Source organism: Lygodium microphyllum, chromosome 30, assembly GCF_053477565.2.
Source record: "Lygodium microphyllum isolate KBCC chromosome 30, Lygodium_microphyllum_v1.1.10, whole genome shotgun sequence".
In the NCBI taxonomy this organism is placed as follows: domain Eukaryota; kingdom Viridiplantae; phylum Streptophyta; class Polypodiopsida; order Schizaeales; family Lygodiaceae; genus Lygodium; species Lygodium microphyllum.
Window position 1 is genome coordinate 7,580,091 of NC_141164.1, and position 22,916 is coordinate 7,603,006.

The 22,916-nt window shown below is 46.5% G+C and overlaps 1 protein-coding gene across 7 annotated transcripts in view; it reads right to left on the bottom strand.

The window, feature by feature from the left end:
• Positions 1–22,596, bottom strand: part of LOC148009528 (WAT1-related protein At4g19185-like) — a 55,178-nt gene extending 32,582 nt beyond the window's left edge. For 3 of the 7 annotated variants that reach the window (XM_087672490.1, XM_087672491.1, XM_087672492.1), the window contains exons 1-6: positions 22,270–22,593; positions 21,537–21,599; positions 21,309–21,425; positions 20,928–21,213; positions 20,667–20,822; positions 20,426–20,577 (exon numbers count right to left, since the gene is read on the bottom strand). In XM_087672490.1, the coding sequence (XP_087528616.1) occupies positions 20,426–20,577; positions 20,667–20,822; positions 20,928–21,213; positions 21,309–21,425; positions 21,537–21,599; positions 22,270–22,451 (956 nt within the window). In that variant the 5' untranslated portion in view covers positions 22,452–22,593. Of the gene's footprint in view, positions 1–20,425; positions 20,578–20,666; positions 20,823–20,927; positions 21,214–21,308; positions 21,426–21,536; positions 21,600–22,269 lie in introns of all 7 variants that reach the window. The other 4 variants (XM_087672494.1, XM_087672496.1, XM_087672497.1 and 1 more) reach the window with 4 other exon arrangements.
• Positions 22,597–22,916: the final 320 nt, after the last annotated feature.

The window sequence follows — 22,916 nt, forward strand, 5'->3', positions numbered from 1 at the left end:
TTGTTGGAAGCTCCCGCTCTTGAAGACCGTATCTTAGCGCCCGGGTGCTTAGCTCCAACTTTCTTTTTACCTGTTCCACTGTATCATCGCCCTCCGCTTGCGTCACGTGGAGCACCGTGTTGAGAAAGGCCTGTCGCTGGGTCTTAGTGGTTATCTCTGCAGCCTTAACCCTGGCTTCGGCCAGCATTCTTTCACATTCTGCCACCGCCAGGTGTTCTGTTAAGTCCCTTACCCTGTCAAAGTTTTTTCTTTCCCACTCCATGGCTCTCTCCTCCATCCTTTGCCTTTGTTCCTCTAGCTGGCCCGCCAGGGTGGTTACTACCTGTTGCTGCTCATTTGATAAAAACCATAACTGGTTTCTTTCTCTTAGTTTCTGAGCGAGTTGTTCTTCAGCAATCCCTCTTGCTTGATCAACAATGCTGAGCCTGTGGTGCGCTTCGGCCAGGATTTCTGATTTCTCTTGTACCAACTGTTCTTGGCTCTGGATTTCGGCAAGGAATAGCCTCTTTTGATTAAAGGTCATGGCCATGAGGGCTTCCACGTCTTCCTGGGAGGTCTCCAGCGCATCTTGCAATCTCTGCACTTCATCCTGTAGTCGTTTTGCTTCGGCTGCTGAGACCCCCGGCCCTTCATTTTTCAGGAATTCGATTTCCCTTATTAGCCTGTTCTGTTCTTCTTGCTCCTGCCATGACTGGGGCTCCGCGGCATGTTCTTGTGGAACAGTGGCTTCGCCTTCCTGAACCTCCCGGTAGAGCTTTTCCACTTGGGCCACCCTTTGCTGGAGATCACTGTATTGCTGCATCAGCAGTTTTAGGTTCCTTTGTTCCGCCACCAGGCTTTGCTCCTCGTCCTTCAGCCTTTGCCTAAGGCGGCTTTCATTGTTTTGGGCTTCCTTCGTTTTTTCTGCTAGCTGGTCCTGCAGGGCCTTTATCTCTCTCTGTCTATCGGCTTCCTGCCTTGAGACCTCTAGCCTGAGGGCCGCTGACGTCTCCTTTTCTCTCTCTAGTTCCAGCAGGGCCACCTTCTTTTCTTCTTTTGCCTTGTCCAGTTGTGTCAGTAACTCGGCCACATATGCGTCATAGTCTGTGGCAAGTATGGGAGTATTGGGCGTGGTGGTCGATGCCTCCAACCTTTGTCGTTTGGGGTCTTGCCGTGACTCTGCATCTGCGGCGGTGGGCCTTTTCAATCTAGTTTTAGGGACAATTTCAGCCACCTTGCTCACGAGCATCTGCACCATGGTCATGAGCTGTGCCGTGTCGAGGGGAGGTGTGGATTGTGCAGTAGTTGCGGTCGTAGTTTCAACTGTTGTTGGCACAAAGGAGAGAGGGAGTGGATGTAGGAGGGACTTGCCCTTGCCTACGACCACCGGTGCTGCTTCCACACTTGCGCTGGCTTCGACTTTATGGCCAGGGCTTGTGGGTTCGAGTTCTCCACCCCCATGGGTCTCTTCCACCGACCTTCGTGTAGCTTCCGCCAATTCGGCTAGTTCCTTGAGCCGCTGCTCCTCGGCTTCTTCCTCCGCCCTCCTTTTCCTGTCCTCTTCTGCCTTCTTCGACTCCTCTCCTATTCTAGCAAGCTCCTCCTCTTTCCTCCTCCTTTCTTCCTCGGCCCTTCGAGATTCTTTTTTAGCTTTTTTGATGTCAGCTCGTTCTTCCTTCCTTAATTTCTCTTTCTTCTCCTTCTGTCTCCTATCACTTTTGCTTTGTTTCTCGGGTTTGCTCGCTCGTGGAGGTGGCACTTCCTGCTCTCCCTTGTCGCTTACTGTTCTCTCGCTTAATTCCCCTCCTTCGTGGTGAGGCAGGCTTTGATGCGCAGCTTCCTCATCCATGACGCCCTCGTTCTTTATTGCTTCGTCTATGATGGCTGTCAGGATGCCACCGTATCTGATTGTAGCTGCTTTTGACGCGGGTTTCTTCCTTGCAGAGCGCGCGGTTGAGGCAGGGGATTCTCCTCCTGCTGGTGCTTCCGCCGGAGTGAGGAGGGCAGCTGAACTTTGAATGGTCTTCTGTACGAATCCATTCCAGTCTATTTCTTCAGGGACTCCTACTGCTATGCTTTCCAATAGTGGGACCTCGATCCTGTTCATCAACGCATTGTAACGTTAGCCCGAGAAGAGGGTATGGATCGTCTTTGCTTGTAATTTCACCGTTGGGTCCGAGATGTTAGCCAAGCTGATTCCATCCACAGTATGCATCACTTCTTTCTTGACCCCCAGTATGGTGTAAACATCTCGTCTCGGCCTTCTCTCTTTCTTTGGCACAAGCCCTAGGGCCTTTTCTATGATTGTTGCATTGAGGAGCACTTCGATTCTTCTTTCTTGCTCCCCTGTCCTTACTGTGACGGTGCCACAGTTCCTGCTTTTGTCGAAATTCCTCAAGAAATCTGCGCACATGCTATAATCCACAACCTGCCCCACCTTCTCCACATACTTGTGGAGGTGGCATCTGTCCACTAAGTCTTTGATCACGGGTTCCTCCAAGATGGCCTCGTCCAGATTCAGTGTGTGCTTGAAAGTGAACTGACTGAATCCGCGCGTCTCGATACTGATGCCGAATTTGGTCATTTCCTCTTCAGAGAATGATAGTTTGCCTCCTTTGTCCTGTCCTGTCCTGCCATGGTGGTGACCTGTCAACACACCATGCCAACATTAATGCCTAACAATCGGCTTATTTCTAATTAGAACTAAGTTTGAGAGAAAAGTATATGGACCCAAAATGGGTACACTTGCTTAGAGGCTTGACCATTGCTATTGTTTTACTCTGCAATATTCTTCCATAGAAACTTTCTTAATTATAACAATCCACTAGCTAGATAGCATAACTTTTCATTTTTGCTCTGCTCTTGCTCACATTGCTCCCCCCTCCGTCGGGGATCTTTCAAAGAATCCTTCCTAGGATTAGCATGGGAAGGACCAGGTAAGCGCTGTTTTCGCGTAGGTTGACTTACCTAGCCAATAGCCAATCATAGAAGCTTGGATTGTATTCGAGTTGGGCATGACAATCCAGAGTAGATGGTTGGATGGAGACTTGGGAAATGTAGGTCAAAACGTCGTGGAAGAGATCTCCGGTATTGAGGCGATTGGCAACATGCAATTCCTCTTTGGTGAGGAATTGGTCAATGTAGGGGTGGGCGAGCACATGGTCGTCCAAATGCTGATTACGGGTGATGACCAAGACCCTAAAGGAGATAGGTGCCACATAAGTAGGGTCATATTCGATAGTTTTAATTGCCCTGCGTTGCTCAGCATTGGTCATTATGTGACAACCTTTTTTCTCCCATTGAATCCTTAGCGTAAACCATTGCTGCAAGAACGTGGAAGGTGAGCTTGCCATTTGCATGAGCTCTTGTAACTCCTGTTCAGGGGCAGAACGAGGAGGCTTACGATACGAAGTGATAAGTCTTCTGGGGGCAGCTTGATCCTTCAAGATTTCATCGTTTGCTATCAGTTTGGCAGCAATTTTGGGGACTTTAGTGGTCATAAGTTCGTATTCCTCCCAAGTGCATAGTAATGCACGAACATCCGAAGCAAGCGTTTCATCAAGAAGTCCTAGGTCTAGCCTCTCGTAGCTTCTAGCGAATGTAGTGAAAGTTTCGTCTAATATTTTAATGCAGGTTATTAAGTCATCTCCAGAAGTTGCGGCAAGGTCCTTAGCCAAAGAGAGGAAAGGTCGTATTGCGTATGAAGGCTTAAGACCCGCTGGCGGGGGTGGTGCAACTCGACTAGATAGTTGTGACTCCCTCATCGGTGTCACGGGTTGGGCCTTGCACTCTGAAGCACTTTGAGGTGCTACAGGAAGATCCGTAGGCATGGGGGTTGAGCTAGGTTGTGGGTGAGCAGTCATGGTGGTTTGTAAGTTCTCTGGATTAGGTGGGTTTAAGGCCTGTGGCATTTACTTTGGTCGATAGATGAGCTGAGGCTTGCTAGCCACAGCTGGCCATGGCCTGCTAACTATGTTCTGGGCGCCACTTGTGCAAGCCTCTCTCGTTAGGGTGAGATTGCTTGTAGATGAGCTTCTTAGCTGGCCATTTTTAGGTACCCAAATCCAGGGGTTGTCCTCGTAGTATCCTTGTGCCCGCAAGAGATCTTTGGGGATCCACCGCGGCGTGGTTGTATGTCTACGGCGATAGCACCTAGATTGCCTTTTAGGTCAGGACGGTTGATAATTTTAACGTTTAGGATCATACTTGGGTGGTCTCCTCGGATATGGTTTTTGTTGTTTTGACACCCATAGAAACTTGGACTCTTTGGCCTTGTGAGTGCTCTTGGTGGGTTTGGGCCTGGGTTGGGAGCCCGCCACGAGGCCGTAGTTTCCGTCTGTTCAAACTCGGTCTAAAGCATAGTCGTAGGGGTTTCTACCGGTGGCTTCGTAGAAGTGGGGGGATTAAGACAACCCTTGCTGAAGGTTGTCACTATGCGCACATTGCCGATAGCAAGATGTATGCGGTTTAGGTTGTAATCCACATTACAGTTGGTTTGCTTCTTGAAAGTGCGACCCAATAGCGACACATTACCAGCTCCTTTATTGTCAAGTAACACATGAAAGAAGGCTGATAAACTCTCAGACTCGATGGAAACCACCACCTTGCACTTCCCTAGGAGTGGGTAAGCGGTGCCCCCAAACGGGGTGAGTTTAGCGTTAGTGGACTGTAGTTGCGGTTGACCAATACGTGTCCAATGGTCATGCGTCAAGATATTGTAGTCGGCACCTTCATCAATGAAGGCCTCGAAAGAATACACCACTCCTGCTGCGACTGTGATCCGCAGGTACGCTGGTGCCATTGCTTCTTCGTCCTGATCTGTAAGGTCAGTTACAGTAGCCATGCGGACATTAAGTGGGGGTTCTAGCATGGGTGGCTCATGTAATGGATGTGAAGGAGGATAGTACTTCTTAATGCGGCTGCCGTTAAAAAAGCCTATTCCTTCACCGTCAAGCGTCTCCAACTCGACATTCCCGGTCCTACCGATCATGCGTACTCTGAAAGGCCCTAGCCCCCGAAACTTCATCTTCTGTTTATGTCCTTTTACCGAGTATAGCAGAACAAGATCCCCTTGTTCGAAGTCTCGCTGCTTGACATGCTTGTCAAACCACATCTTTCATCGAGCCTTTTCACAAATCAGAGAGTGAGTGGCGAGGAGTCGGGTCTCCGTTAAGCGTTCGAGTTCCACTAAGCGGTTGGTCCAAGCCTCTCTTCCCTCCCAACGCTCCTAGACTGCTAGCCTCAAACTAGGGATGAAGAATTCTAAGGGCAAATTGGCTTCAGTTCCGTACGTCAGCCTAAAGGGCATCTGTCCTACAGCCGTTTTATAAGCTGTGCGATAGGCCCACAAGGCCACCATTAGCTTGTTGTCCCAGTCACTTCTTGAAGTAGACACGACTTTTGTAAGCACATTGAATAGGATTTTATTTGTGGATTCGGCTTGGCCATTAGCCTGAGGGTAATAGGGAGAGGATTTCCGATGAATTATTAGGAAGGTAGAGAGCAAGTGGGCAATCACTTCATTAATGAAGTGTGTGCCTTGGTCGCTTACAAGTTCGATTGGACAACCAAACCGTGAAATGACCTGCTCTCACAAGAACTTTGCGGTGGTCCTAGCATCGTTCTTCCTCGTGGCTCGTGCCTCTGCCCATTTCGTTAGATAGTCGGTCGCCACTATGATGTATTGAGCTTGGGAATATTGTGCTGCAGGACTGACAGGTCCAATAAAATCGATGCCCCAATTTTCAAAGGGTTGTCGGGCTATGACAGGGGTCAACTCCATCTTGTCCTTTCGCACAGGCACTTTGGTCCTTTGGGCTCATCGCAGTGCTTTACAAATTTAGTTGCATCGCGGAATAGGGTGGGCCACCATAGCTGGGATTGTAGCACCTTTCGAGCTGTTGTGTCCCCACTAAAGTGTCCTCCAGCTATTCCGCCATGTGCTTCGTTTAATGCGTCGTGCATCTCGTGCTCACACACGCATTTGTGCAATAAACCGTCTTGTCCCAACTTGTAGAGTTGGCCAGCTATCAGTTGGTATGGCTGAATTTTCAAGATAAGTCTCTTCAGCCTGGCCTTCTCAATGGGTCGCTCTGGTAGTTCATTTTCTAGCACTTGCACTATGTCATCGGCCCAATATGGCGTCAGATCCGCTCTAAATAATTCTCGTTCACTAGACAAGTTAAAAAGATGGGCGTCCGGCAAATCGTCAGACACGCCTTGTCCAGCAGCTTTTCCTGTGGGTATGCAGGACATGTGGTCAACCATGTAGTGTTGCTTTCCTTTGCGTACAACCACAGAGAAGTCAAACTCCAGTAAAAGGAGTAACCATCTAGCTATGCGCCCCGTAGCACAAGGCTTGTTCACAAGATACAGTAGGGCCTGATGGTCAACAAAGAAGACAAAGGGAGTGGCCAACAGGTAATGCCTAAATTTCTTTACCACAAATACCATGGCCAACCCCTCCCTTTCCGTCGTGGAGTAGTTCATCTCGGTCTCTGTGAGCTGCCTGCTGGCAAAACTCACCGGGTAATCCAAGTTATGCTCACCAAGCTGGCATAACACAGCTCCAATAGCGAACTTAGAGGCGTCTATGTGCACATGGAACGTACGTTCCAGTCTGGGACTCGCAAGATTGGTGCAGTCATGAGAGCCTTTTTCAATTCTTCATATGCACGCTGGCATTCCTCCGTCCACTCAAACACTATCAATAGCTTGTACAAAGGTCTAGCTATTAATGCATAATTTAGCACAAATCATCGATAATATCCAGTGTGTCCCAAGAAGCACTGAACTCCCTTGTAGTTGTCGGGTGGCGGTAGGTCAACAATGACTCTGACTTTGGAAAAGTCAGTAGCAATGCCGTTCCTTGACACTACGTGCCCCAAGATGCATCCGTGTTTTACCCAGAACTGGCACTTTAAGGGGTTTAGCGAGAGGTGGTACAACCTACACCTTTCAAAGACAGCTCTCAATTTCTTCAAGTGTTCAGCCCACCTAGAGTGTAAACATAGGTCGTCTACGAACACTTCCAGTTCGCGCCTAAGCATGTCCTTAAAGATAGTGCACATTAGGCGTTGGAAAGTTGCAGGTGCGTTCATTAGCCCAAAAGGCATGACAATGTAGGCAAACACACCCCATTCCGTGGCAAAGGCAGTCTTGTGCCTATCATCGGGGTGCACTTGCACTTGATTGTAACTCGAGAAACCATCCAGAAAACTGTAGGCTTCCTTCCCTGCTACCCTCTTCAGCATGTGCTCGGTGTAAGATAAAGGATAGTTATCCCTTTTCGTAGCGGCATTCACCTTTTTGTAGTTTACGCACACTCGGATTTTTCCATTTTTCTTCATGACAATCACGATAGGTGACACCCAGTCCGTGTGCTAGATCTCATATATGAAACTTGCCCTCATGAGTTTATCAATCTCCTCCTTCACTGCATGGGCGTGTTTGGGATTCATGGGGTAAGGTCGTTGTTTTGTTGGCACTGCATCTGGAACCATTGGGATGTTATGAGTCACGACCCTAGGGCCGACTCCCTTAAGTTCGTCCTATGTCCAGGCAAACACGTCAACGTACTCTTGCAAGAGCGCAACGAGTTTGGTCTCCTCCTCCCCCAAGTCATCTGCAACGAACACCAGTCTTGGTTTTTCACCTTTCCCAGCCAAGTTAACCTCTTTGACTTTGGCGGGCCCCTCGATCGGTTCACTAGTCTGTCTTTTTGCACCTAACAGGACCACCACTCTGTTTCCCTTTTTGAATTTTGTAAACCGTTTGGGTAGATCCTATGGTTTCCTCTGCCTTTCCGATTCTGTGTCCCTTGCTTGCTTCCTGGCCTCCTCTTTTAGCCTCCTGCGCCTCACGTGGACTGGCAAGTCTCCCTTGGTGCGTTTGACCTTAGAGGGTAGCGGTATCTCGGGATCACTCTCAGTGCTAACTTCCGACTCTGAGTTGAACTCGCATCCCTCACTTGAGGAAGGTGTTTCCCCAGGGGGTCGTAGTTCCGAAGGTGAATCTGTCTTGAACACTGGGATTACCCATGGTTGTGCCACTCCGGCTTGCTCGTAATCTATGGATCCTATTCGTTCTAGCCAGGATCTGTCACACTCTATTAGCAAGACTCCTTTTTCATTCCGACTGATCCCTTCTCTCCTAGGCCTCAAGTCTGCCCTGATTTGTTCTATCGCTTTTTCCTCCGTGTCGTACTCTATTGTGTCTACCTCTTCTTCACTCTCTTCTCCCGTAGAGTGACAGTCCTCATACTCCTCATCATCCGGATCCTGTCCTTCTAACTGCTCATCATCCCCTAAGCTTCCCTCTTCAATCTCCTTGTCGTCAGTAACTAAAGCCCAGTTATATAACAAGTTCAGGTCATGGACCTTGGTCCATTTCCATTCTAGTTTAGCTAAAAGGTAACGTAGAGGTTTTAAGTTAGCAGCCAAATTGCCGTTCAATTTATCAGTCAGATACTCTACGATTTCCTGAAGCTCTAATTTATTGTTGGGGGTGCGGGACGAGGCTGGTTTGCCTGGGTTGAGTGAGCTTCCTGCCATCATGCAGAGCGGCACCACTGGCTCCTCAGTCGGCACGGTTGCGGCTTTAGCAGCCTGCTGACGTGGTCCTTCCTCGTTCGAGAATGGTAGGTCAATGGTTGCCAAAACGTGCATCCAATCCCTCTCATCCTCAGGGCAAGAAATATATCTAGTGAGAGATTCATAAGGTTTGGTCATTTGAGTGTTGCCTTTTAGCATGGCTGAGATGGCAGCCAGGTCAACAGGTGTCGTCGTCCAAGTGTCCATCTCTACCCTCACTGCACTTGTTCTGTTCCCTAGGAAAATCAGTCCATTGCCCCAATCCTCTATGACTCGTGCATTCCTCATCCAAGGTCGGCCTAATAGTATGTCGTAATCCACTCCCTTCATGACAATGAAGTTTACCGAAAATTGCACACCGGCAATCTTTACCGGCCAATTCTTTAAGACCCCAAATGGTCTTACCTTCATTCCGTTTGCTAGCATGACATTGAATCTAGCAGTCTCTACAGGAGGGTTTCCCCATGCCTCTAGGACCGCATGGTTTAGCACACTAACACCGGCGCATGTGTCTACAATTCCTTTCCGAGTCATGTCTCCTAAGGCTAGGACGGGCAAAACTACGTGCATTTCAGTGCCTTCCCAAAAAGCATTGATATGCAAAGACTTAGGATCTGAGTGTAGAGTTAGACTTGGGATCCGTGTAACTACATCATGATCTTGCCGTTCAGTACCCGCAAGTTTTGCGTGTCCCTCGATCGAGTCTTTTAATTCCTGCCACAAGGAGTGATTTTGCCTAAGCAGATCCTCCAAGCTTAGAGTTACTGGAGTGGACAGCAAGGTTGTGAGGAGGCTACTGGACCCTTGTCTTCCTCTGAAGCTAGCAGTTCTAGGCCATGCATTCTGTCTGCCCTGGTGAGCTTTTTCCCGGTCTTGCTGCTGAGTTGCTCCTAGTGGTGCAGGTATGCTCCCAGCCTGTGGTTTTGAGGGTGAGACCGGTATGCTAACACTGGAGAAGTCGTTCATAGGGTCTTCCAACATGGGTTCAGCATCCTTGAGGTGCTTTTGGGCGTCCTTGACCCACTCCTTAACCTTGGCTATAGCTTCAAGTTGCCGTTTGGGGTGGGGATATTCCCCTACCTTGGCACTCCCTAGCTCTGCTGTCTTAGGAGCCAAGATCTTTGCCTCTGCGTCTGTGACTTTCTTTCCCGTTACCAGCGTAGTCGTTTCCTCAGTTTTAAGGGTTATCTTCGCATCGGTTCTCTTTTTCCGTCTCCTCCGACTTCTCTTCCCTATTGAGGTTGCATCAAGGTTACTTGGCCCTGGCAAGGAGATGCCTGCTTGTTTCATCTGAGCTCGCGTCATAGCATGTAGTGGGATGGGCGTATCCTCACTATCAAAAGTTTCAACTCCAAAGAGCCCCAAAGGCACCGATGGCATGTTGGCAACGCTCGTTGATGGCTTCCGCCTAGGACTGTCAGGGAACAGATGTGTGATTCCACACTCTGTGCATCGGAGATCTGCTTTGTCCTTGTTAACTTGTTCTCGCTCTGGGCAGCGTGATGAAATATGGCCTGGGTGGCCGCAAGTCTAGCATGTGACTGGATCCTGGCTAGGCTCTCCAAAGCCTCTGCCTCGTTCTCTTCCTAAAGCCATCACCCACTGGCCGATAGTCCATCAGGACTGGGTTGCCCTCCTCGTCGTAGGATATGTACGGATTGACATATATCTCTTCCTCATTAGGCTCTTCCACGAAGTGAACAGGAGCATCGCTAGGTGGGTGAGTCGCAAAAGGCCCTGGTGGCCAGGGTATACCAATTGGGTTCATTTCTAGCCTAGGCATGACAGGTCTTGGGTCAGTTGGTGCTGGAAGAGCTAACTGGGTTCCCCTGCCAAAGAAATTAGGTGGCCTATTACCTAAGTATGGAGGGTTGTATTGCTGTGTGTATAGGAACCTCCTCGGCATTCTGCAATGCGCTACATCATGTCCGAATCTACCGCAGTTTGAGCACGGCCGAGATCTAGGATCTTGACACTCCACTGGGAGGTGATTGCCGCCGCAGTACACACATTGCACATGCGATCTCATAGGCTTTCTAACGAGCTCTTGCAATCGCGCAATCTCCATTCTCATCTCTGCAATCCCTTGGTCGTGGTCTACACCCTTTCCCTTGTCCTACGCACTAGCAGTTACTTTTTCCCCTAAGATGGTTGATCTCTCAGGGTCCCTCTGGCTTGCATTATCTCGGTTGGTAATCCTCATGCTACGTTCCCTGAGTTGATCATCTACGCGTATTGCCTCCTCGAAGACTCGAGCTAGCACATCTCGTTGTAAGGTGGAGTTACTGACCAAAGCCTTGTAAAGCTCCTTGCTTCGAATCCCGTTCATGAATACTGTAGACACTGCCCTCTCGGTAGGTCACTCATTGGCAGGGATTCTCTTATAGAGACTACATACCTGAGTAACGTAATCCCTAACGTCCTCCTTCTCCCTTTGACTGATATTCATCAACCTAACAATGAGGTTGTCCGAATACCCTGCCTCCGAAAACCTCTTGATGAAGAGGCCCTTAAGGCGAGCAAAGTTTTTGCGTTCTGCGTCATCCAGACTAGAGTACCAGGTCCTCCCCTTGTCGCCTAAGCACAGGCCGAAGGCTTGAGCTCGCTGCGCAGGGTCAGTAAGACCGTTCGCCTCACACACTTGCTCGAACTACTCCATGAAGCTATACGGGTCACTGCTAGGTTCGTATCGAGCTAGTTGTTTTGCTACTACGGGGATTCTAGCCTGCCCTTTAGCCCCTTGCGTGACTCCCAATCCTGACAGTAGCACGGTGGCTAGGGCAATAGCACTTTGTTCCACGGATGTATTGTCCATGAGTCGCTTTGCCACTAATTCACTCAACGTCATGCCAGCCTCTGCTGCCCGTTCCCTCTCTACGTTCGGTCCGGACTTGGTTGCCCCAGCTAGGTCTAGTACTCGTCTAGCCTCGTACATATCCACGTCTTGTTACAGCCTTCTAGCCCTTTGTTCATGGTTGTAGGCAATTATGCCTTCCAGCGCTCTCTTGATAGCTCTTCTCTCCTCTTCCAGGTTAGCCACCACTTCCTCTACAGGTCTACCTTGGATCTCAGTCCTGGTGAGCAGATCGTAATCGTGTACCAGTTCCTGGACCGAGGTTGGAAATTCTCCTAAGTCTAATTGGTCTTCCCCTTGGTCGCCTCTTGATCCCGACATTGTTTCTGCTTCCAGCTCCACGAGATTGTCGATAAATCCAATCAGCTCCGGCAGCTTCCACTCTTCTATCTTGTTGCTTCCCGTGTCTTTGTGTTTTTGTGTTTTCTCCAGGTACTACTAGTAGGGCGCTCAGGCACCTGTCTAAGTCTTGGGATCTCCTCCTACTAGTGGGTTCCTTAATGTTATTAGGTATCCAGATGTGTTCCTTGTTAATTGACAGCAGCGTCGATCCTTACTCACACGTTGTGCTTAGTGCTTTCGTGGTGCTTGGTGCGAAAACAGGCTTTTCTCTTTTCTTGCTGTGCAGGTTTAGTGGAGCACAAGAGTGAAGTGCTGATGCAGAAAGTGTTTAATGCAAACTCCACCTTGTTTCTACCCCCATTCTTAGTCTAATTTGAGTTTTCAACTCAGCTCCCAGCTATTCTATGGTCCTTCCGCACCCTGAGTTCGATTAATTTCTGAGGTTCTAATGGCCAAATTGGGTTCTGGGGGTGTTCGGGGTTGCGTCCAGGGGTCAGGTCTGTGGCAAGGTCAGCAAAAGATCCTTATCTTTTTGTTCTGGCAAGATGGTCCGATTCTGAGAATCGGACAGGGCTGGTCCAACTCTGGGAGTCGGACAGTCCGATTCTGGCAATCGGACCCATCTGGTCCAACTCTGACAGTCCGACGAGGTTGGTCTGATTCTGGGAATCGGACCGAGAGGATGGTCCTATTTTTGAAGTGGTCTGATTTTCGGACTGGTTCGATTCGGACAGGGGTGGGTCAGATTTCTTCGATCGGACGAGGTGTCCAATCGGACAGGCTGGTCCGAGTGGTCCAATCGGACAGGATGGTCCAATCGGACGGTTGTCCGAGCGTCCGATTATAAGGGGCAGTCCGAGTGCCACGTGGCACGTCCGATGAGGACGGTCCGATTCTGGCAATTGGACCAGTCTGGTCCGACTCTCTCTCAGTCGGACGGTCCGATCTTGGGAGTCGGACGGTCCGATCTTGGGAGTCGGACGGTCCGACTCCAGAACTAGGGTGGTCTGATTCTCGGGATCGGACCACTGCGGGTTGGTCCGACTGCGTCGACGGCGGGCGCGATTCCGGCACGTTTGAATCCTTCCTAATGCCTGCTGCACTCAATCACCACAAACTTCTCATAACCGATTAGAGCACCAATGGAACACACCGGACTCACCTGAAGCAGCACGAATCGAATGCACTTAGAATCGGGGTCGAGTTTCCTCGTCCTGTGAACCAAAATCTCTCTCTCTCTCTCTCTCTCTCTCTCTCTCTCTCTCTCTCTCTCTCTCTCTCTCTCTCAAACAGGGCCAGCTAAGGAAATGAGGTCTGTCCTGGCCTCCCAGGCCTCTTAAGGTCCTTTCCCAGCATTGCAAAACCTTACAGCCAGTTCCTTGTCCCTGTTTCACCCAGAAACTTGAATCTGATCCCCTGTTTTCCTGTTTCCAGCAACAGCCAGAACCTCTGTTTTATCTGTTCTTACCCTAATCTAACCTTAATCTAGTACAGCCAATATGAAAAACAGAAATGCAGAACAGTAGTCCTAATCTAATGCTTCCAACAAACCCAAATACTTACCTGTTCCACAGATTAAAACCTCCTAAGTCTCCTAGTTATCTCGAGCACTGGTTCAGGCTGCAAACCCTACTTCCATGCTCGATCTGATGCGCGCGGCGCTCAAGGCTCGATTCCGTCAGTCCCGGCAACGGAACCAAAATGTAGGGGAGCTTCGAGCTCTACCCCGAGACCTACGGACCACTTATTGCTCAAGTGTTTCGAACCGAGCGGCCATGGCTACCTCTCACATAGCCGACGCGCAATGCCTATCCTACGGGTGTAGTGAGCTTACCTTGATGCTCGATCGAGTACCCTCCTCTTTCTTGCACACCGGTAGCTCCACGATCCTTGAGGCAAGCTCAAGCAACCTCAATCCCTCTCCCATGAGCTTCATCCTCCATAGCCACGCGCGAGACAAGAGGAGAGAAGAGAGGAGGAGAAGATGAAGAGAGAAGATGGAGAGCTTCTTCTCCAAGATCCCTCACTCTCACACAATCACTCCCTCACACTCTCTCAATCCCTCTCTCAAGCACAAGAAAAAAGGCAAGAAACAAGAGAAGAAGAAGAAGAAGCTTTTGCCACACCCAAGAATGAGCTTCCCATTCACTTTTCAACTTTATATACATGCCCTAATTTCCATGGGCGGTCATCCCCCTTTTTTACATGGCCGGCCATTAGCCTAGGCCCCTTTTCTCATTGTCCTTCTATCTTCCTAGCTTCCTTTCCACCACCTGTCTACATTTACAAATTGCGGGAGTGAGAACCCGGCGCTCTTTTACAAGATTTCAGGGTGCGCCTTTTTATTTTAAAATGCACCTTTCCCCTTTTGCATTTGCCTTGGACTTTTAAGATTGCCCTTGCACTTTTGGTCTTTTCTCCTCTTCTTTCTTCAGTCGGGCTACCTTTTTTCCGCCTTTGCCCTGTGTCTCTTCCACTTCCTTTTGGTTTCTTCGTGTTGGGGTTAACATTACCAACAGCAGCCACCAAGCTTTCCTTCAAGAAACCCTAGGGATCAAGTATTCCGCTTGCAAAAAGCTCTTCATGGGCTGAAGCAAGTGCCGCAGCCTTGGTTCCATAGAATAGATGAGTTCTTTACAGACTCATGGATTTCATTCTATCCCTTATGACCCAAACTTATATGTTCGATCCACACCATAGGGGGTTAGCTATATCCTGCTATACATTGATAACTTACTCATCACAGGTTCAGATTCTGCTGCCATAGCGGAAATTAAGGCTAAGCTTAAAGCTACATTTGAAATGACAGACCTTGGTTTGTTATCCTATTTTTTGGGGATGGAGGTAGTTCGTTTTGGAGGATGTATTTGTGTGTCACAACAAAAGTACGCACTTTAGCTTGTGGAACAGTACACTTCGGATCAAACACAGCCAGTGGCCACACCTCTTGATCATATTGTCCACTTGTCGAAGGATACCCTAGGACAGCCCTTCGATGCACACACCTATCATTCTGTTGTAGGAAAACTTCTTTAGTTAATTCACACTAGGCCAGATTTCGCTTACTCAGTTAGCATACTCAATCAGTATTTCACAGCACCTAGGATATCACATTGGATTGCATGTCTTCGTGTGTTGCGTTATTTGCGGTATACCTTTTCTTATGGCTTGACACATGGTTCTGGTTTATGTTTGCAGGGGTACACTGATTTTGATTGGGCAGGAGATCCTGATACCCAGCGTTCCCATAGTGGCTACCTTTTTACCTTGGGCACAACTCCCATTTCTTGGTCCAGCCGTAAGCAAGAGACGGTGGCGGCTTCCACCCCATTTCTTGGTCCAGCCGTAAGCAAGAGACGGTGGCGGCTTCCATGGCCGAGACTGAGTACTGGGCTCTCTTCGATGGCACCACCGAGGCCATCTATCTGAGGAGTTTACTGGCGGCGGTTCATTTTCCATGTGACTCTCCCACAGTTGTCTACTACGACAATCAGAGTGCCATTGCCCTTGCGGACAATCCGATCATCACACCACGGACATGGAATCTGGGAGTCCACATCCACTTTTCTAGAGAGCAGGTTGAGCTAGGCACTATTCACCTAGAGTTTATGCCTTCATTAGATAATTTGCACATATCTTGGCCAAAGCGGTCAACTAGCCGATTCTTCAGTACCTGCTACCCAAGATCAGCTTAGATATACCCTCCCCTACTTCTTCAACTTTAACGGGGAGAGAGTGCTTCTCTCTGGCTTTCCCTTCCAAGTTGAGAGGAGGCGGCTTCTACTCTTGATCGTAACAGTGATGATGCTTACAATTTTTAGACATTACATTCACTTATTCTTTTATATTGTATTATGGGCATTTGTAACTTCATCCGCACCGTCAGGATAACCTGATTGTAAAAGGGCACTTGGACAAGTGAACAATTCCCCTGCGAGTGCACTGTCCCAATGGCACAGTTGCATAGCATACTGCATGAGCATGACATCTTGCATCTCCCTTTGCATTACCCCATGCATTGGCATTCTGTTCATGTCAACATACATATGTGCACATTTATCCCTTTTCGGTCTTTTGAAGTGGTTTACTCTAGGATCCACCATATTCGTAGCATAACACATGGCTGTTCTCCTAAAGGCAGGTTAGTTTCCCTACCCTTGCTTGCTTGCTTGCTTATTTTGCTTATCTTACTAAGCCCACCATCCTCTTTTTTGCCTTTCCACATATTCACCACATAATTGGCACATACACACACTTGTTCTCATCCTTAGGCACTTATCCTAGTCAATGCGAGGGATTGGTCTGCTAGTTTTGTGCTTGACTTGGATTTAAAACTCTCTTTATCTTTTCCTATCTGTCACTTAATCGGCCACTGCCCCTATATTACTTATGTATTTTCAAAACATTTCCAAAAAAAAAAATCAAAAAAAAATCCATTGATTCCATCCGCCTTTGTAGGACTTGGTAGGCCCTTGGATAGCTGTCGAGCACCCTTGGTCCGATGCCTTGGCTTCTCTAGGGTGATCACTTGGGCTCCCTTGGTAAGATAACCATCGCCTTTGTAGTTTTGGTAGGCCATTGGGCAGCCGACATGCACCCTTTGTTCGATGCCCTGGCTGCTTTGGGGTGGGACGCCTTGGGGTCAATCAAAATTTAGACTCGCTTACTTTTCTCGCCCTATTTTGGGGCTAAGAGGAGGTGTTGTACTAAGGATTGCTCTTAGCCACTTAAACAAACCCAAAACATGCTTATTTTAGGCTTATTTTAGCCAAAACCCTAAAACAAAGAGCGGATCGAGAGAGTTAAGTGGGAGAGGATCTAAAACCCTAATTTTCTGTAAATTCGCAGACGACATCTCAGCCCTTGCTAACCATCACTGTTCCCTATAGTCTGGCGCCTGTTTCCAGTCCTCCACAGGCTGATTGTTGTTGTTTCTGCCTGGCGACTGACTGCTTATCATCTGCACAGTTGTCATACAACCAGCCATGTCAGCAAACTGTTGCGTTTGTAAGCCCCAACTGCCGCCCTGACAGTTTTCTCTCTTGCTGCAGTCGCTACAATTTTTCTCTCTCCTGCAGGCTGTCCTGCCTGCGTTTTTAGTCTTTCTCTCTCCTCACTGCTGTCCGCATCAAATCCAGCTTCACACTACTGCGTTTGCTGGTGTTCGACATCCGGAGGCTGCCTTGCTGCGATTCGGGATCCGTTCGGAGTACGACACACTCTCCAACTCATTACCCCTGCCCTGATCCTTGAGATACAGGAGTTCAAGGTTCAGTATTCATTCACTACATAGTGTGTTTGTTGCATGAGCATCGTATTATTAGTAGTCATATCATTTCATTTATTCACTATGTTCATTGTCTCTGAGTTACCCTAACTGTGTTTTTTTATCGGTCTGTGCTTTGTTGTATGGTTTCTGCTTATGCTTCTCTGTTAGGGTATTTTCTTTACATCTACTAAAGGAAAGAAGTTTCATCAACAGCATCCATTGATGCTAAGAACCTTACCAAGAAACCACATCACTTCTCATGGAACTCGTCACTAAAGAAGAGGGTAAGACTTGTATCAAGGTCCTGTCTTGCATCAATCTTGTATCGAGAAATATATTGTTGTACTTCATCTTTTTGTAATTTAAAAATAAGCTATTCTTCTTCTTCAAGTTAATCTCTTGTAAGTTGTGAGGCAATAATCCTTGTTCTTGCCAAGTTCTTATCACCCTCATAACAATCAAAAGCATCGAGCTAGTAGAAATCCATAACTTTTCAAGACCTGCAAACACACAAGAAATCTACATTTCGGGGTCAAGCTGACCAAATGGAGAGAAAATCAACAACACCCTGCAAAGAGAAGTTATAGATGCCCCACATACTGCATAGAAGGCTCGAACAATGTAAAAATTCTGTATTCTTCGCAACAGATCTGTGCCAAACAGCACAGTAAGTATAGTCTTCTCTCCATAGAATCTCTGAGTCCTCACTTTGGCTCTAATCCCATGTGAGAGTGCGCAATGGAAGAGGAAATGCGAACATGGAGAAAGAAGGGAAGAGAGAGCCTGCAATGAAAGAAGAGAACGAAAGGAGAAAACCTGCATTGAACTCCAAAAGAATGCTGAATACAGCTCTTCTTGGGACAAAGCCCTAGAGGCCTTCACAAACTATGATGCATATATTTGGGTAAGCAACTCCCCCTCACCACATAAAGAAAGCTCCCTCCCTGACATCTCGACAACTCTCAAAGACACACAAGGGAGAGAAGTAGTCGGTAAAGCAAAGAGGGGAACAAGGGATCAGGACCTAAGGATTATGTGTTTTCTAGAAACCCCAAAAGTCAATAAACCACACTTTAGTAAACACTTAGTTCAGCATAACAGTAAATTAGTAAACACTTAGTTCAGCATAACAGTAAATTCAGCAAGACAAATCAACACACAACTGGAGCTAAAGTGCTCCTACACCACACTAACACTCCTTGGTGCCAAAGCTTAGTGCCCCTTGCAGAATTACTTTAGATTTTTTATGTATGCTTGAAATTACTCACAAATGGCTGCTCAAATAAGAGAGAAGGAGGAAACCAAAAAGCTAAGATCAACTTTCTAAATGAGTAACCAACTGCTATTTAATCAATTATCGAATTTGATTAAGGTCCAAGGGCTAATTAGTGCTTAGGTCATTAACCATAAGGAAGCTATTCACGGGACCCAACTTAAGCTCAAGGTCTACTTTATAATATGAGTGAGTTGCTTATTGGATATAGCTTTCACTGTAACTCAAATCTAAGGTGCAAACTTTTGATCTAATGAAAGTTTGACATTGCACCTTATTCTTTTACTATGCCACCACATAGCCTATACTTCACTTTAAAATCCTTCACTAGTCACAATGGTCATCATGCCAAGAGCTAGGAATACCGAAACTAAAGTTCATCTTGATGAAAAATATTGGTAGCAAAGTAAATCATTAATCTCATTTCTCATTCTAGTGACACATATCTTCGCATGGGATACTACAAGGATAGGATGGAACTAGCATAAGAAGCTAGAAAATAGGTGCCCCATATTACTTTGATACTATGGCACATTGCAACATATCCCCATCATTATCTCACCCTTTCTTCATCTATACTTGTTTGCCCATCCTTGCCTTGCAACAATGCCTTTTGTGGAGCATATAAAAGTAATGAGTCTTACTATTCATTTACAACCATCATAAGAAAAGATAAAATTTAAGACCCATTCAAGTGGGCTACTTGAAAGAAGATATCCATCACCTCTACAAGTATAATAGGCCCTTGGGCAGCCCATCAAGGCATTCAAATGCCTTGGTTTCTTTGGGGTTGGCCCTTTCAAACATAAAAGATGGTAGAGATGTAACTTACCATCTTGGGCACATCTTCTTGGGTTTGAGAGGGGATCTTGAGCCACTTTGAGTTTTGCATTGATTCTCAATTACAACGCACTAATCTCTATTTAATTCTCCTTAAAACAGCCTCGAAGAGCATTAATTGTTTATTGCCAAAAATAAATGGTTTTATTTTTTAACAATAAAATAAATGCTCCAAAATCGTCTATAGATAGAGTCAATTGTGGTCCACAACCGCAACTAGATAATAAAAGCTAACTCAATGATAGGACTCACAACCAGGAGATGACGTACAACATGTACTGCTGGCACAACCTAGATGGCACCACGAGCTTTATCTCATTTAAGATTGAGCAAGCCTCTCCAGCATTGATCAGCCTGAGGCTTGATATGAGTTTTTTAGAGGCACTTCCAATACAAGATGTTTCAAAAGACAAATCTCAACCATGAGGTCTGTAAGGAGGTCTCATTCTTGAGAGCCCAATGGATATTTCTGACAATGGAGGTGATTTTGCAAGTCTTACACGAAAGCATCACAAGTTTTTGTACAAAGCTTGTTGTTCATTCATGGATAGTGCTCCCTAATCATCAATCTAAAGATATCCACAGCAATAGAGAGATGATCATCATTTTCATAACCATAATTCCCAAGATACACCTGTTGGCAAAGTATCAACCTGATTGCTTTGCTGTTTATTTTTGAGAGATGACCCAGTGTTCATCAGAATATTAGAGAATGGCTTATCTAATTTAGCGGTTTAGAGCGCTAGTGGGGAAATCATTTTTTGATTGCAACATCTTGAGAACACTACTTTTAGCATGCAAAAACAAGTTGTCCCTTAAGAGTGAGAAGCCATATTTCTGAACTGAGAATAATGATGAAGACAACGGTTTTACCCACAGTGAATACAAAAGTATCTGTGGTATGCGTCCCCCATAGCATAGAGATCCTGGAAAGGTATGTACACACCATATGCCAAATATGTCTATCAGAAATTTTGTATCATATCACATTTTCCCAACCCAGTTGGATTGATGTATTGAACCAACAAATTTTGAATTCTTGTAATTCTGGTTTAGGGATTCTTAGCTGGAACTCAACTGAAGCAATTCTCTGACCATAAACGTGCTTTGACTACCTAACTACCCAGACAAAACAAGGCATCTATGTGAAAAGTCCAATGTTCAAAAGTAACACTTCACCAAGGTAAATGAATGCTGGTTTGCTACAGTCCCCTTCATCAAGAATCAATAGTAACCTAGCATACAAGGAGCACCATGTGATCATAGACAAAACATACCTCCCAACATAAAGTGAACTCTTCAAAAAGATTCCAGCAAGAATTGAAGAAAACAAAGGCTGCAGGGGCATGTAGAGTGCCACAAGTGCTGGGCCCAAAACTTTGTTTGACCATGTCAAAAGTCCATAATTAAGAGCTGACGCTACAAGGCCCTGCTTGACATATAACATTTACCACCAATCATCATCTAATCTTAAAGTTGAAACATGAATTTTCTACTATTCAAGGTAAACATACAAACCGCATAAAGAACTGACAGCTTTTCAGACCCAGTCAAGGCCCAGTCTGCCCAATCATTTGCACCAAAGAAACCAGAAATGGCCATCAATGATGCACCAAAGAAATATGAGTATGCAGTTACAGACAGGCCTGCTGGGTACCTTGCCAGCAAAGGTGCCTAACAGAAACCACAAAAAAATCACCCTGAATCTTAGGTATGAATTAAGGATACATACTGCTTGAACGTAAGATGACTAAGCAGGACAGCAAGGGAGCAACGCACCTGAAATGCAATATATAATGCCATACAGAAACAATTTCCTATCAAGCAGAAAACACCAATATGCCATGTATCCAGACCAAAGTCCAACAATCCTTCAGCAAGCCAACCAACTGGCTCTGGAGAGGGCTTACCAATAACAGCCCCTTGCATATGCATATCAAGAAAACCATCACCCCATATTACTGGCCCTTTATAAACTGCCATTGTTACTGCCCCAAATATGCAAATACAGGTACCACCAACTTTTGCCACACCTGACCAGCTATTCCATTCAACTCGTTCTGTGCTGTTCAACATATCAAACACCTTACATCACAGAAATAGGTAATGCAGAAATCTACAAATCTGAGACAATGTTAAGTCCAAATGTGTGAAACTAACCCCATGCAACCTGCCAATATAAATGTGAATACAGGAATTGCTGGTTGTAGTGCAGCTGCATAAGCTGGAGAAGTAAACTTGAGACCAACCAAAAAAAGAAGTTGGTTTGCAAAAATTCTGAATCAAAAAATTGCATGAGTGAGAAAGATTCAGAATTATAAATGGCAATCAAGAAAGAGGATTAAGGAAGAGGCATCGCCAATACAGTGGTAAAACAGAAGTACTTACCCTGTAAGGCCCAGGAAAATGAATGCCAGCAATACATGACGAGTCAATGGGGGGCGGACTCTCCTGTAGACATTAAAACATGCACTTGACTTCCAGAATGCAAAAGCTCAAAATATGTCGACTGATTAATATGTTTGATTGGAGATCAAGCATGCTCCTGACTGGCAAATTGTTTCTCTGAGACATGATGCATGACATAGAAAGAGGCTTGTTGAATCGGCCCGGGCTGAATTGACTTTACTGAAGTGATGGTCATTTTTGGACTTGAGGATTGTGGGGACTGTAGCTTCTTTCCATCGCACGCTCCGTTCTATGTGACTGTAAAGTCACATTGAGTGACAGCAATTCCTCCGCGTCCCTGTCCCCATCCCGTTTTGCATCACTTGTGACTATGCTTTATTGCTAATATCTGTACAAGATATCAAACCTAGTTTGCTGCATGCCAATGATAGCTGCCTACACCCAATATGACTCCTCAAATCAAGCACAAGATCCAGAGCCTTACCCCCTGAATTGATGGTGCTGAACGATTGTCACACCCAAACACAATGCAGGCAAGTCTCTGAGACACGGAAAAGGGCAAAGCATAGGGCAACTATGATGGTGTAGATAAGAAACCTTAAAAGCTTGGCAAGGTGTTTTTACAATACAAGTTTTACATTTGACTGAGATCGGAACAGACACTTTCGTGCAGACAGACAAGCAGAAACGCCAAAGGATCGAGATTACTTACTTCTCTTTCAGATAGGCTACGGGTACAAGCACCCCTAATGCTATGAGGTCTCTGAAGACGCAGAAAACCAGCTGATTAATGCCCACGGATAGAGCCAATTTGCTGATGACATGGTAACCTCCGTAGTTGAGCTGCACCAAAACAAGAGCAAGGTGCGCTTTCCATAATTCATTTCCTGCCATCGGAATGGTCTGCAGGTAGCGACCCGCTAGTCATGGAGGCACCATGGTAGCATTATGGAATCGTCGTAACGATGTGCAGGCTCGGAGGTGTTCAAGGATACAAGAAGGAATTTTAAGACTCGAGGGCTGGAGAGGTAATAATATTATTAGAACCATTACCACGTGAACACATACTAGGAGCTCCGCAACTAGGACCCACACAAGCGTCAGTCTTGACGACTGGTCTAAAACATGATCTTATATTTGGAACTCATCTTTTCTCTCTCTACTTTGTGTTTATCACATAGGCCTAAAGACAACCCATCTACACTCCATATGCATGGTAAGGCCATAGTTCTTACACACACACACACTCTCTCTCTCTCTCATATTATAGCTTTACTCGTGTGCATATGAACATGTATTTTATATGATGTTCTGTATAGGAAAGAATGACTCTATATGCTTTATGTATTTGCACTCCAT